Source organism: Festucalex cinctus, chromosome 13, assembly GCF_051991245.1.
Source record: "Festucalex cinctus isolate MCC-2025b chromosome 13, RoL_Fcin_1.0, whole genome shotgun sequence".
Classification (NCBI taxonomy): Eukaryota; Metazoa; Chordata; class Actinopteri; order Syngnathiformes; family Syngnathidae; genus Festucalex; species Festucalex cinctus.
This window is the reverse complement of record NC_135423.1, coordinates 14,733,809-14,750,103: the sequence shown is the minus strand read 5'-3', so window position 1 is coordinate 14,750,103 and position 16,295 is coordinate 14,733,809. Positions and strand designations below refer to the sequence as shown.

General features: G+C 38.4%; 1 protein-coding gene across 3 annotated transcripts in view; it reads right to left on the bottom strand.

Annotated features, from left to right (window-relative positions):
- Positions 1-16,295, bottom strand: part of vaspb (vasodilator stimulated phosphoprotein b) — a 33,011-nt gene that overhangs the window by 7,927 nt on the left and 8,789 nt on the right. For 2 of the 3 annotated variants that reach the window (XM_077541351.1, XM_077541349.1), the window contains exons 2-4: positions 4,529-4,704; positions 2,126-2,306; positions 1,865-1,931 (exon numbers count right to left, since the gene is read on the bottom strand). In XM_077541351.1, coding sequence (XP_077397477.1) covers positions 1,865-1,931; positions 2,126-2,306; positions 4,529-4,704 — 424 coding nt within the window. The remainder of the gene's footprint in view (positions 1-1,864; positions 1,932-2,125; positions 2,307-4,528; positions 4,705-16,295) is intronic. The other variant, XM_077541350.1, reaches the window with a different exon arrangement.

Genomic DNA, 16,295 nt, shown 5'->3' with positions numbered 1-16,295 from the left:
TCGTTGTCACCACTATGTATACTGACTCTTAATGTGTAAAAATAGTTGAAAAGTACATTATTTTCAATGTCAAATGTCATAGCTATCCCTCCAATTATTTGATCCTTTGTGCGTTACATGCACCCTAACATTTGTTCAGCTACATGTAGGTATAAGGTCAGCTCACATGAAACCTCGATTTTAAACTCTTAACTAATCTGTGAATGACAAATTTGAGGAAAAATGTCAAAACGTCCTCAATTTCATTTTTAGTAGATGTTATATGTACTCTGACTTGACCAATACATTTTTAAAAGCCCCTCTACCCTCCCCAAAATCCCAATTCACGTTGATATCAGCCAATGCATAAAAAGTTACCAAATTGGGACTTGGGCTGTTTTGGCCTGACGCCAGCAATATGTCAAATGAGATGCTGGCGTTTACATCATCATGCATCTAATTACAGCATGTGGCAGGATGATGTGTTAACGACACATGCCGGATCTTCTGTTACGGCTCCAATGCAACAATTTTGTGGTACTTTTGTGTGAAAGAGGCTTAAATTTGAATGTGATCCAAATAAATCCAAGCAGATGGACCACTATTAATCCCAGGATTCCCCCCAATGTGATGCAATAAACTATTAGCTAACTATCAGCTATTGTCCAACATATTGGACAATGTATGCAACATTCACTACTGTAAGAATAACTAAAACCAGAAACTGCACTGACAAGTTCATTTTGAAGTATGCAACAACAAAGTACACTGCACAATCTGTGTTATTACTAAGAAGTCCACAGATGGACACTGTGGCCTAATTCGAGCTGCTTCAGTTCTCTTCAACTAAGTCCCCGCCACATCTGGCATTCTGCAGCTGTATGCAATACAGCTCACATATAATACAAACAACTTTGAAAGTATACAAACATGACATAGTCATAGGCATTTAAAACCATTGCTACATCGAATAAGGGGAGTGAGGGCGAGTTGTTTACGACCACATCACTACTGTTTCATACCTTCAGTTGAACAATTCTGGTTATAATTTGTGCACTCACCCAACCTAAAACCAGGAGTGTAAATAACATTGACCTGCATGTAAATCTGTGGTGGATTTTGAAGGTTTTAATAGCAGTGATTTATTCCTTAAGCCACAGCATGGCAGCAACCAGCAGGACAAACACTTATTTGACAGACAGTCCCACAGGCCAATCACATACCTTTTAGTCTAAATGGGATTAAATGTTAATGCCAAGTCCGTGCAGGGCAGCATAACGGCCTGTATTGGAGGAACAGATAAATGGATGACGAGAAGGTGGGGCTGATGTGAGATGTGTTGGCCTTGCTGTCTATTTAACCTTTAACCTACAGGGGCTGACAGAGTTTAGCAGAGTCAGGCTAATGCCATCAAATCCTGTGCATATGCTTGTGTGCAAAACTGCCTAGAGGACTACTGCAAAGTTTAGAATGTTAGAATTGACTATTGATTGTTAAATTAACCCAAGAGACAGCATGCAACCTGTATTTATGACACCACTATGTAAAACATCAACTAATTTACTGGGTGTGGAAAAAATGTGGTGTATTAGTTGGACATACTGCATTGTATAACCAACACTGAATTGTGCTCAGAGGACAGTTATAGGCGTTTAAAGAATCCTGTATGACAAGATCTAGTACGGTCCCCGAGAGCCTCTATCCAGCCTGTTTTCCACGATTCTCTCCACCAGCACACCTGATTCATGATCAGGATCGTCATCAGGCTTCTGCAAAACTTGCTGATAAGCTGATCATTGGATTCAGCTGCGTTGGAGGAGTGAAACAGAAAACAAGCTAGATAGGGTCTCTCCAGGAGTGGACTTGGGCACCTCTGATCTAGTACCTCCTCTGCTGCTCAATCTCTTCAGGAGATGGACCATTTGACATCGGTCGTGGAAGGGTTGCATAGCCTGCCAAAATAGAATGCACAAAACAAATTGAATTTAAAGACTACTAAACATTCCATTCTTTATTGCACTTTTCACATACAGTACTTGTATATTCCATTCGACAACACATTGATAAATAAAAGCAAATAAGTGGGAAGTTAACAGGACAATTGGTGATAAATTTTTAGGCTGCTTGTGGTATTAAGAACCAGCACCTGCATCTGCCATGGAGCTGAGCACGTCCAGTGCATGCGTCATGCCATTGGCAAAGAGAGCAGCATCCTCCTTGCTGCCAAAGTTGAGCCCCCACACCTGCCGGGCATCCCGCCACTGATGGAAATTAGGTGTGGCTTGATTGTATTTCAACCCTCTCACGATAGGACAGTTTATAACCACCTGCACAAAGACAAGGACAAAAGATCTATTCAAAAGCCTGACTTTCTGCTCTAAAGCTTGGTTCACACGGCAAGATTTTAAAATTGGCCGATTTCCAATCTTTGACAGACACCACACGTGAAGAGAAAAAAATCACGGGAGTTCCAGTTTTGAACGTACCGTGCGTGGTGTGCGGCCACACTGAAAATCAACACACCCCACATGAGCAGTTCATTCAAGAATGGGACGGGAAGTCTCGCAAAACCTCTCGAGATTAAACGTGGCTTCCAAGTTGTCAACATGAGTCGATTCTGGTTTTCAGCCGAAAAAGCGGCATAAAAAGAAAAGGTCTTGTTGAAAGGAGTGTCAATGGGCAATGGCCAGACATCGCTTGCCTTCGGCTCGGTGCTGGCGGCGCGGGTTGGCGTCCCACCCGGAGACCACGTTTATTTGTGGAGAATGTGTGTGTGTGTATAAAACAAACAAACAAACAAACAAATAATTTTAAAAAATAAAAAGAGTGTAATAGCGCGAGCACGGACTTTCTGCTGCTTCATGACTGTTTTGATTTTGGATTCCCCACTGGCTTCCTTGCTGGCTCGCTTTTTGATTGGCTGCATGTCACCGTCAATTGGCTGCGCGGAGCTAAGTCGGGCCAAAAAATCCAACATGTTAGATATGCCCGATTTCAAGTCGGGGGTCCTTCCGAGCGCCGATATTGGGAGGTGCCGTGTGTGGTGACAACACACACGGCAGGACTATCTGTGAAGATTATCGCTTGCGTCTCGGCGCGTCCTTACGAATGTCGGGAGGGGAAATTCGGGGCTAAAATCGGGCCAATTCTCCTGTCGTGTGAACCAGGCTTAACCAAACAGACAAGGGGGGAAAAAAAATAAAAATAAAATAAAAAATACAATAAAAAATTAATTATGTGTCGTTTCTGGAAGATTCCTCAGTCATGGTTCATGCATCATGGTTATTCATTCAATCCAGTAGGTGGCGTCAGGCTAATGAATGAGACAGGAAACAATGTTGTGGTTTTGAGTGTTGCCTGAATGTGCTGACATGCCATTTCACTATTTGTTTAGCAGCCACTGAATTCCACAGAGCACAGACAAAGAGGAGAGGGTGAGTATTATAGATAGCAAATAGGGAGTGAGGGAAAGAACAGGAAAGATGCATTATAACATAGTTGCCCCTTGGTGATCTAAGTCTCTACTCTTGGACACACAAAGAGGAAATGGTTCGGACTGGGCAAGGAGCATTTTTTCCCCCCAAAACTGTCACAGGAAATGCTTGAACAGGCCAACTATCTCACAGGAAACATCATCCACTTTAAGACTCTGTCTCTGGGGAGCACTTTAGCCTGGTGAATGTTTAAACTGAGAGACGCTGAGGCAGCAGGCAGAATGAGTGTGGTCAAGAATAGATCCCTCCAAACTCACTTAACCCTTATTACAGAAACTTGATGGCCCATCTTTATCTAATGTTATCTCATGAGTCATGATCGTCTAATAACTTAACCAGTTTGTACTGGAACTGAATGATAATAATACATCCTAAAGTCTTTCCATATTAGGTAAAAGACAGCAAAAAGTGAAGTACTTTTCATGGTAAGAAGTGACTTTAAAAGAACACCGTCGTAAGTTTTATTCAGAGTGGAATGTTAAGTGTAATGCATTACAATCTATGGCCACAATTTTCCTTGTTGCTCCGTGTTGCGATGGTGTAATTAATAAAAACACAAAACCGAAGAACAGGTTGATGGAGTTAATCTTTCAACTGCTCATTAAGTGTTAGTTAGTTCACAAAATATACTGGCACATAGCTCAACGAAACTTCAACCAAAAGACAGACCTGAAATCACACTAATCTTACAAAACTGTACGACATCAGCTTAATTACACCAATTAAGAATTAGAATACAGCTCTAAAATTACAGCTCACATTTGGTAAAGCAAATTAAAAGAGATGCACACAAATACCACAGCTTGAGTGGACACTGTGCTCCTAATTGCTCCTTCCCAATTCACTTATTTAGATTTATAACAAACATGCTGGGAAACAAGTTAAATAGGATTAATTAAAAAAAAAAAAAAAAAAAAAGTACAAACAGAAAGAACCTCATTCATCTTGAACAAGATGGCAAAATGTCCACAAAACAGATTAATAAATACATTTCATAAGCTTGCACAATAATTTAAAATTAGTTAAAAAAACAGTCTTTACTGATTCACTCTCACCTGCTGGTCTGTCTGCATCTTGCGTCCCACTATTCGGAAGGCATTGTTGGAGGGGTTGTGATAGATCTGTACTCTGCTGAAGGTCTGGGGTCCAGCACCTGCCGGCATCCACTTCTTATTGCCATCATCGTAGATCATCACAGTGGCCCGAGCTTGGCAGATACTCGACTCACTACAATGACAGACAAAATAGATTTCATTCATGTGTGAGTTTGTTGCACCAATTACATACCCATCATAGTCCTAACGTCTGCCAGGTTTGTCACGGCCATTTAAATATTTGTCAGGTTGTTCGACTGGCCGCCGTAAAAGTGGAATTTTTGACACTTCCCAACTCTGCTTAGAATTTATGGAATTGGCATTGGTTGTACAACTTAAGTGTACCTTGTACATGCACATTGCATGTGGCTACTGTCCAGAAGACAACACTTTACACCGACCTGACTGTCTTGATCGATATTGTCCCATTTTATCGCATTTTATGCATGGCCGGTGATCGCATGTAATGTTATCATTTGTGCGAAACCACCTCATTCACTCGCGCCTTCCCACCCTCGACCAACCAATCACAAAGTAATAGCCTTTGTGTATCTTTGACTGGTAGTAAGTCACAAAACAATTTTATTTATGTCAAATAAAAGAACAAACTACAGTATGTGTGTTATTTAATGCGTAAGTAACAAACTTCTGGCCACACACATTCAGCCAATCGGAAGACGGAACTAGAAAGCAGACGTGTTGTTTGAAGTTGAACTTACAGTGAAATTCAGACAAGTTTAACCTTCTTTTTTTTTTTTTTTTTTTTTTTAAACGAGGATATGAAATAAACTACAGTTATATACAACGTTGAGTTGAGCTATGCTCACAACGCGATTAATTAGAAAGTCAATACAGTTTACGTAGCTAGGGAGGATTTTCTGCCGGAGCCAAACGGCTTCAAACAGGTAAATAGGGACAAACAAAGCCAGAATGTGAAGCCACATAGCTAGTAAGTAACCGTCTGAATGGTGTTGATTGATTTATTTGTTAATTTTTCCTTTCGGACAGCATTGTGACAATCAAACATTTAATCATTTCATCAACTGTTGAACCAAGTTATCAAGAGCATATAGCATTCGTTTTAGCAAACCTGAATGACTGGCAATGTTCATACATTTTTAATTAATGTCAGAAGAAGAGATGTTGTAAACATTACATGTTATATTTATTTATCAGCGTTTTTGTTGTGATTTTGTTTTGTTTACATTTTTTTCTCTCCAATGCATTTCAATGGGTGTTAATTAGACATGGGTTTGCGCTACAGCAGTGGTTAGACTGTAGAGTAAATAGACAAGTTGTTTTAATATAGTTCTCCATCTGATTGAACTGGAAATTGAGTGTCATTTTCCCATCCTCGCCGACTGACCGCAAAAAATGCTGAACGTGTAAAGCCATTTTTCCTCCCAAATAAACAGTACATGGACAAGTTATTTAAATACACCATATGCTCCATCTTTTTTTTTTTTTTTTTTTAAATAAGTCACTGATCAGCGATCGTGATCGGCCCCAAACGTTTTTATTGTGTATAGTAAGTAATAAAGTATGCACAAACGTGTCGCTGACCCTGTCCTTTATTTTATGGTATTTTATTTAATCACTCCTTTCTTCCAAATTATACCCCGACATAATACTGTGACTTGTCATTACAATAGTGTGTGACTTCTCATTTCTAAGACATTACCCAACCCACATCCTGCACAACCTAGATCAAACCTTCTCATCTGACCAACTATGAAGTCATATCATGCAAGTACAGTATAATAAACTGCTACATTGATATGACAGTCAAGTGCAGAATAATTTGTAACAATTAGTGAAAAGCCAAGAGACAAAACATGGTATATTATTCTTATTTGGGGGAGTTTGATTCAAAACAAAAATCGAAGGCCCAACCGCAGCAGAGGTTGACAAAGACAGGAAATTGTGCAGAGTTCTGGAATCTTCCATGTTTCTACATCAACCCCTGCAGACAAAAAACAAAATGAGCTTTGACATGTGTAAATAAAATGTATTTAAAAATTTCCTGCCACATCAACACCGACACTCAACAAGTACATAACACAAAAGGAATAATAGAGATGAGCATTTCAGTCTTTCTTTACTTTACACCCACCCTACAACCCCTTTACCCCCACAGTGCCTTAATCCATCTCTTCCTCCATCTGTCTCATCCATGAAACAATCTGCCACTTCCCTTCCTATGACAGAGCACCTCAACCACAACCCACTTCCTACTGCAAACTCCTCCTTATAAGGACTGCTTTAGCCCAATCAATCAATAGTCACTCCCACACACGTTTGTTGTGACTGCTACAAATGGTAGGTTCATTGTCCTGTCTGTTAACAGTCTAGAAAACACGGAAAAGTAAGAAGAATATTACTCAATACCCTGTTTTTTTCCAACCATTTCACTGTTGTGCTGTAAATAGAAGGTCTCCAGCATAAGCAGAATGAAAATAACTGCAACAAGCTCATGATACCTTTGGCCTTTCAATGTTCAGCGAACACAAGGTTCCATCAGGTTAAAAATTAATTGTGGCTGGAGGATTAAACATCAAAAAATAGTGCTGGGATTCCTGATCGGATGAGCCCCGAGCACAACGTTGATGTGCGGTCAAGGGAAAAGGCTTTTGGGAACTGGGAGGGGACGGATACTTTGGACTGGGATATGGATGCATTTTTAATGGCATAGAAAGTGATGGCTCAGGGGTGAGACTGAGAGTGCGCAACTGCATTATTGATACAACTACAGAACGAGACTCTAAAAGCTGGTGTGGTGCATATGGACTAAGTCATGCCCACACATTCACACCTGTCAAGGGTCCTATGTGTGGTATAATGAGGCACAAAGCAGACAGAGAACCACAGAGTATTTTGTGCTGGAGTACCGTATTCCTCAGCAGCTATGGCTACATTTACACACACTAGGGACGCATCGTAATCAATTTTCTAGCCAACCATGATCATCAATCGTTAAAAAGTCTGACCTACTGCAGCATACACATTCAATGTTCCAATCTTGTTATGTTGTAAAACACTGAAACGGTGAACAATACTTGTGAAAAACAATACAAATGGTTTGTTTTAACGGCACATGAAGTAGTTTTCTCAAAAATGAAAATCCTAAATGTCATCTTACAGCAGAAGACAACAGTGGTTGATAAGATTGGTGGACAAAATAGTTTTTAATAAGGGATCGGCCAATCACCGATCTTCCAAAATTAATGGAAATCGTGGCCGATCTCGATCCCAGACGATGTGTGCATACCTAATATACACTAGTGGAATTAGGGCTCAAGTTACTAATAATTATTTTAATAATCAATCTGTCGATTATTCTGTCAATCACATACCATAAAGTGCATCAGCAACACTCATTTTCCTTTTTTCACTTCAATCAAGCGGTGACGTTCTTAATAGGGGTGGGCCAAAAAATCGATTCATAAAAGAATCGAGATTCTCATTTATTAATCGAATTGATATTAATATCCAAAAATCAATTTTATTTAAATTAGAAATGAAGAAGAAGGGGAAAAGAAGTTGTAGCCCACATGCTGTTTTTGTAGAAAAAGGCACTTACAATACAAAATTAATAAATTCTTAAACAAAAAACAAAACAAAACTGTAATGTCTCTATTTGTCATTGTGTCTTGCAAAGCAGACTGGAATAGATCATGACAATGTTGTGCATATCTGTAAATTGAAGCAGAAATCATTTGTCAATCAAATAATTTTGAATCGAAAATCATTTGAATCGAGAATCGATTCTGAATCGAATCGTAAACCAAAGACTCGTAATCGAATCGTGAGACAGTCAAAGATTCCCAGCCCTAGTTCTTAAGTTTGCATGAAAAATATAATTTTGAAAAACTCTGCACATACATGCCTAAAACCATCGTCTCAAAATCATCTTCCTTTCAGCAGGTCGTGATGCGAACAGTAAGTAATGCCACGCTGCTGGAAAATAAAAACCAAATCCATAATTTGCAGGAAAATTATATGGCAGTGTTTTCAAATGCTCGCTTTTAAATAGAAACGGCAACACTACTGTTTTCAAAAACTATCTTTAAAAAAGTTTCTCTATTAGACTAGAGAAATGAATTTGTCCTGTTAAAAAAGCCGGGCCCATTTTATCCATTTCAACGTTAAAATGATTGTGTGTTAAGGGCCGCTAAGCTCTGCTTCAAAACACAAGAGAATATGTTTTTGGGGGAGACGGGAGAACAAAACAGAACAAAAAAACAGTGGCCGTCTTTACTGGTCTTATCTATCCTGAGGATTCTTCGGCAGTGAGGGGTTAACATGAAACCACAGTGCAAGGCCAGGGAACAGGTCCTGTTGTAAATGTCTGTATATGGGAGTAAGGCTCTTGCAGCTCTTTGCCACAGCGCTGACAAGCTCGGTCAGGCCCTCTCGCTCAGTCTCCTCCCTCTCCTCTGCCCGTTTTTCCAAATCAAACAATTTAACAAGATGTGCCGCTTGGTGCTACACGTGGAGATCTTATGCAACATGGCAGCACATACATCAGCTAAATAGACATGCCTAGTAATACTGTATGATAAGGAAGGGGTTAGTGCACATGTAGTTCCCACATTTACGTAACATCAGCAGTGATCAAGCATGAGCTTGACATTTTAGGTAAAGACAACATAACATGGAATACAATTAAGATGAGTTACACATAGTAGACACACAAAAGCAGAGTAATACCAATTGCGTTATATCCAGCGCAGACTCGCTGTCCCTTTATGGCAATTCCTACTCCTTGGGATCAAAATACCACTAAATGAAAAGTCTTCTTGCCCTCACATCAAGAGTCTGGAATTATTTTTTTAATGTTGTCCAGGCTTTACGGAGTTATTATTCGAGGGAATAAAAATACATCTATGAAAAACACCCATGCGGATACCTGTGGGGGTATGCAAATTGAAGATTTGGACATCATGTTCCTTCTAATAACGTAAAAGCTCGTCCTTTGATCTTACACAACAAAAAAAAAAAAAAATTCAAAGATATATTTGTGAGGGGAAACTATGTCTCCAGATGCCACAATGGGGGGTTAAACCTTGATATGTGCTTGATGGGTCCGCAAGGTCTGCACAGCTCCATGCGGCTAACTGATGTCATTCAAGCAACCATGCGCCCACATTTCCCACATTCCCATATGCACAGCAGCACACACCTACGAGAATTTGTAAGCTATGCGGAGTCCGTGCAGAAAAACATGGCGGACGAAAAAACACTGTCCTAAACAAGTGTTTTCCATTTCCTGATTCTGCTTTCATTTACTTTGATAAATGTTGACTATTCATTCCAAATTGTTGATCTCAATAAAAAGTTTCTCTGCGATAAGAAAAAGCTTTTGCGCTGCTTAGTGAGAGATGGGCTTAAAGGATGACTATTAGCAGCTTTTTGGGACAGTATTGCAAAGTTTAGCAATTATTTGCCACTGTTCGGGAACTTTTGGGACAGTATGTCATCTCTTGGAGAAGCATGCTAATCTATGGGCAACCAAATGAAAACACGCAAGAAACTTCCAGCATTTAGTTTTCTGCTGTCCATCGTCGAAGATAAATATGTGCAACTCAAAAAATTTAACACAAGAAGCTTTATTACTTACAGGGTGGTGCAGGCCGGCCATTGTCTTTCAAATTTCTCTTTCATGAACTGTTTCATCATTCCCTTTTGTCATTTTTTTTTTAATTGAAAGGAATGTGAGACAACTGCATTCTGTACACAATATTTTTTTACTTAATCCTTTGAAAGAAAACAGCACGTAATGTCACCGCGGCATGTCATTGACCGAAGAACAGTAGTTACAGACAATACAGCGATGTATTTATGCCACACCTTTTGCTATTTATGTCCTTAAACTCATCCAACCAGGCGTTGTAAAACATTGGCTACTCTTCATTGCCTTTCTCTTTGTGCCTCGTTTCCCCTGGCATGATGATCAATGTGAAGAATGTGTGCCGAGTCTTTAGAACAGCGAATGCTATGCACAAATGGGTTGAAGTTTATTGGTAGCCATATTAACTACGTTCATGTAGACTCGAGCATTGCCAAATCAAAAAGAGCTTTGGCGACGTGCTCCAACCATTGACAAAACACTTGCCAGTTAGTCATTACTAGAATCAAAACAAGTTAAATCTTCTCTACCACTTAAAGACACAATGTGAACAATAGTACAGAGTGCAAGTTGCAACAAAGTATTAATCTTACATGAGAATCACAAAGTAATGTAAGGAAAAAAAAAAACAGTACATAGAGTGCGAACAGTACATAGTAGCATGTACTATTCACGTCAAATCAAAAATAGTTGACCAGCTTTTCCTCTCCCTCTCTATCTGTGAAATTAGGGAAATAAAACTGATAAAGTATCATTGCCTGTCAAAGCAAGCTGACAAACTTCTGTTCCTAAAACTCAAGCTCTGAAACTATTTTGTACTTGTTTAATGGTAGGCATACTAAGATGACCGTTATGTAACCAACTTTACAGCTATAGTGTATTAATTTAAATTATTTTCAATTTATTTCCTTCCTTGTGTATTCTGCATAAAATGTTTTTTAAATAGAGGAAAAATAAAATTGTCATGCAATTTTAAAGAAAAATACTATATTGGGATATAAAATTACCTATATTGGTGTATAAAATGTTGTCCAAATCGTATAGTACTACTTCAAGGCATCAATATTCGGCTGAAAGCAAAATGGGGTTCGAGTGTCACACGACAAGTGGGAAATTCCTAATAATGGAAGACAGGCTTCACTGCAAAAAGAAGTGAGAAGAGGAAGTATATGCTTCAAAGAGGATATGTGTGAGACAAAAAGAAAAAAAAACAAAAACATATGTACCTCACCTTCCCCTCTGTTTAACCACAGTGAAACCTGTACTGCACGCCCAAAATCGATGGCAGCATGTTGATAAGGAACAAAAATGCTGGTACATGGAAACCAAATCGCACAAGTTAGACTGAAGCTGGCCATGACAAGTCCGGTATTGGGGAGTACACACAATTAGCATGCTACTGTACACTCGCCAGTAGGGGTGTGAATTGCCTAGTACCTGACGATTCGATTCGTATCACGATTCACAGGTCACGATTCGATTCGATACCGATTAATCCCGATACGAATTTATAAGTCGATTGTTGCGATTTTTTTTCATTCAAATTTAGAAAATACTAATCAGTAAGCTTGTAGAGTGTAAGATTTATATGAAAATGTATTATTTATTTATCTGAAATTTCAGTCTTATAGAGGTTGTAATCTGTTTCATGTTTGAACAGCATTAAAATAAAATATTAAGGCTTAATGTTCCGTTCATATAACATTCTTCCATGCTCAAGGTGTGAATCCTAACCCGAAGTCAGACGTTTTGTTGAATATTTTTCCATTAAAAATGGAAGTTTAAAAATCGATTCACACAAAAAAAAAAAAAAAAAAAAAAAAAAAAAAAAAAAAAGGCAATGATGATAAGACGTTGAATCGGTAAGACTACCGAATGAACAATTCTGAGCTCTTAAAAAAAATAAAATAAAAAATAGATAAAATAAAAACGATTTTTTTTTTATTGAATTGATTCGAGAATCGCGCGATGTAGTATCGCGATATATCGCCGAATCGATTTTTTTTTAACACCCCACCTCGCCAGTATGCTGACCTCTCTACAACCTTCGGACCATGTGCATGTGCACAACTGTGAGCGAAGTCCATCTGCTCCCTTGTAACTCTAATATCAGCCTCTACATTAGGTCAATGAAATGTTTTGTTACATCATTAACGTTGTAAATCCTATAGGGATAGACCGATTATCGGCTGGGCCGATTATCGGTGCCGATATTTGACTTGTTGACAAATATCGGCATCGGCCTTTTTACAAATCTGAAGGCCAATAAAGTTATGCCATTAAATAATTTAAAAAAAATACATTTATAAATTATGTTGAAAGTTTGGAAAACTTTATTTACAGTAGAAAACTTTAGAAAACGTATTTATCATTTATTTATTTATTCACTGCAAACACTGGGATGTCCCAACACTTTTTAATTTATTAAAAATAATACTTAAAAAAAAAATTAGAAATTATGTTGACATTTTGGAAAACTTTATTTACAGTAGAAAACTTTAGAAAAAATATTTATATATTTATTGATTTATTCACTGCAAACACTGGGAGGTCCCAACACTTTTTAATTTATATAAAAAAATAATAATAATAATAAAATGAATACATTTAGAAAATTTTTTCACACTATTATTTTCTCTTTTACTGCAAATGATATCGGCTTGAAATATCGGTTATCGGCCTCCTTGACGACTAATAATCGGTATCGGCCCTGAAAAAAAACGGATCGGTCCATCACTATCCTATTAATGCAGACTGCTGCATTAAGTGTACGTAATTTCATAGGATAATTGTGCCCTGTCACCACGAAATTTATGAAGTAGCACTCTTGTAAAGTGTGAGAAATTAAGCGCAATGCATTCCAAGTAGGGCTGGGGAGGAAAAAAAATAAAAATAAAAAAATAAAAAATAAAATAAAAAATAAAAGTCTACCACAAAAAATGGTCGAATAATATTTTGCCCCCAAGGCATTACCAGCACCATCATATACCATATACACAGTAATTTCCAGGACACAGCATGTCTCGCCACTTCTCTTAACCACTCATTACCTTTTCACAGTCTATTAGCGGCTTCTCTTGGTGGAAAGTGGACACTGCAGTCAGTGTGATTTCCCATAAAGTATTTGGGGTAGGGCTGTACGAATGATCGAAATTCTATCTTGATTTCGATTTCGGCGTCTCGATCTTTAAAACGTAATAACTGAAGAAAAACAATGTGCATAACGGTGCGGTGTGTTTACAAGTTCTCTACGTTGTGAAAGTACGCTGAATTCTGTTCTGTTCTGTTACTTGTGTCTCTAAGTTTTTATGAAATTTTCTTGAAAACATCTTGGGTGGTAGCCAGTTTACTTGGGTGGCCCGCCCAAGTATTAAGATGGTGTGGGAAACACTGCAATACATGAGAGTCTGTGACTCATGTGAAACCTAAATGAACCTGGTACATTCGTGGGCCAGCAGGCTTCAGTAGAAAATGAAATGAAAAAGATTCTGAGGACTCGTGATCTCTCGGCAATCAAATGAACTTAAAATATAAAGTTTTATTATCCAGTCAACTGGTGTTTCTATGGAATAAAACAAAACTAAAACAGGGAATGTTTCCGTCATACTCATTTAAAAAGTATAGACTTCGTCATCTTCTCATTTTATTCCTTCTTCTGCTCATGCTACTGTCTTTTTGTCATTCACGCCAGACTGCAGGCTATATTGCCTTCTGATTTCACAATTCACATGCACAGAAACAAGGGTGCACACTTTCCAACTAATATTAGTTCCTGTCACTATATTTGTGTGAATGGAATTGTATCGTCAGCTGAAACGTCTCCACTCCAAAAACTCTCAGCATTTTTGCACGCTGACTCATACTCTTACTGGCATTGTTTATGGAGCACTGAGGTAAACCTGAATAGCCCAGAGCTAATATGAGTCTTTTCTGGCCATTTCAAGAGTACGCTTTAATTCCCTCCTGCTTCCAAGGAACTAGTGTGTGCGCACACAACTGACAAAACTCAATGCCCATATTTGGAACCAACTCACCTCTGTCCCTGTACTATGTAAGCTCAATTCCTTTTACAGTTTGGGGCATAATCCTCTATAGTGTGCACCAAGAAGTTGGCTGACCTACTGAAGAAAAAGCCACTTTCACAGTCGTGTTGCATATTTCACTAATTTCAACAATTTTACTACCAATAAACCATTTGTACAACAGCACAAGAAATGTCAGCATAAAAAACCAGATCATAGATGCCGACCGTAACACAATCAAACTTTCTCTTCAACTGTAATACCTTTGCTCTGCCAGCAGCGTGTCACTGTAAAGATGTCTGACGTGAAACGTGCACATCAATCATCATAAAAGGTCATTACCGCAACTGTGGCACCAGCTGTTCTTTTGTGAGGTGGTGTGAGTATTGAGTCGTAGTATGTTGGAGGTGTGCTGCAGCATCGATCTATTTAAGCAACTATATGGGAGAACATTTAGCATTTCAGTATTAACGGTAAACGTAATCATTTATTATACACAACACTACAACCACTATTAAGAGTGCATGACTACAAAGTAAAATGCATACATTTTTATCCTTCCTTATTGAGTATTTTGTGTGTACTTAACACAGTCATGTATCGCATGTAATAACACAATTCCTTTAATTGCAGAGAAGCAACTTGCCAAGACTAAATGTGAATGAATCAGAAAAAGAACATTTATAGGCCATGTGCTTGGACAGGTTTCGCTTGATTGGAGATTCAGGGAAATACACCCTCATGAGAGGGTGTTGACCATTTAGCAGATGACGACAGTGACCCAATGACCCCTTGGTCTGAATGAATGAGAATTGTACTATTCATGCAAACCAAATGGGAACTGAGTCTCAGTAGGATCATAAAGAGAACTGCATTTGCTTGAGTAGGGCAACAATAGTCTTCTCTACATAAGATCAGGGGGGGAAAAGGGCTTAGAACAGAAAATGATTAAAAGGAAGTCAAATTTAAATCTTCATGTTCGTTCAAATTCTATATTTTCTCTTTACCTTTCATATTTGATATATTAATATGGGTGACACTATAAACAAGCTTCCATTATGTCCCATTAAGCAGTGGACATCAGAAATTCACTGTTCACTATCAATGAAGCCATTAGCAATGCTGATCACACAGTATCTCCCCTTCGCTACAGATGATGGATTTGCACCGTGTTGTTAGATGCAGGCTCTCCATCACATGCGATGACATCACTACATTTGGTTACAGGAAGAGACCAGTTTTTCAAAACCAGTCTACATTAGACACTAGGGACTGTCTCACGATTTGATTTGATTATGATTTTTGGGTCTACGATTCGATTCAGAATCAATCTTCGATTGTCGATTCAAACGATTTTTGATTCAAAATTATTTGATTGACAAATGATTTCTGCTTCAATTTACAGATATGCACAACATTGTCATGATCTACTCTGTTTTGCAAGACAAAATGACAAATAGAGACATTACAGTGTCTTCTTTTTTTTGTTTAAACATGTATTAATTTTGTATTGTAAATGCCTTTTTCCACAAAAACAGCATGTGGGCTACAAGTGCCTTTTCCCCTTCTTAATTTCTAATTTAAATAAAATCGATTTTTGGATATTAAATATCGATTTGATCCAATTAATAATAGAGAATCTCGATTCTTTTATGAATCGATTTTTTGGCACACCCCTATTAAACACGCCACTGTGGAATCAGTCAACGCAGTCAATGTCTTATGCAATTTACAGATGGAAATAACTTACATTTCTAGTTTTAAAAAATGTCTGGCTTTTCCAAAATTCTCATGTGAGACAAGTTAGCGAGAGCAAAAGTTAAATAGTATCACACAACAAAGGTAACCGACGAGAGCCACAATTAAAGAAGGAAAACAGCAGCCACCACCAAGGAAACAGGACAATAGAAGGTTTTGTATGTTGCGGCAAAGCGTCTAATCCAAGAGGCAGGTCAGCATAATGGCCTATTTATGAGTAGAAAAGGTGGGAGGACCTAGAGGGGTACATGCTCTAGAGAAGGGGTGGGGGGGCTGCAGAATTAGGGTCTTATAGCAAATTCACAGGGCAACAGATATG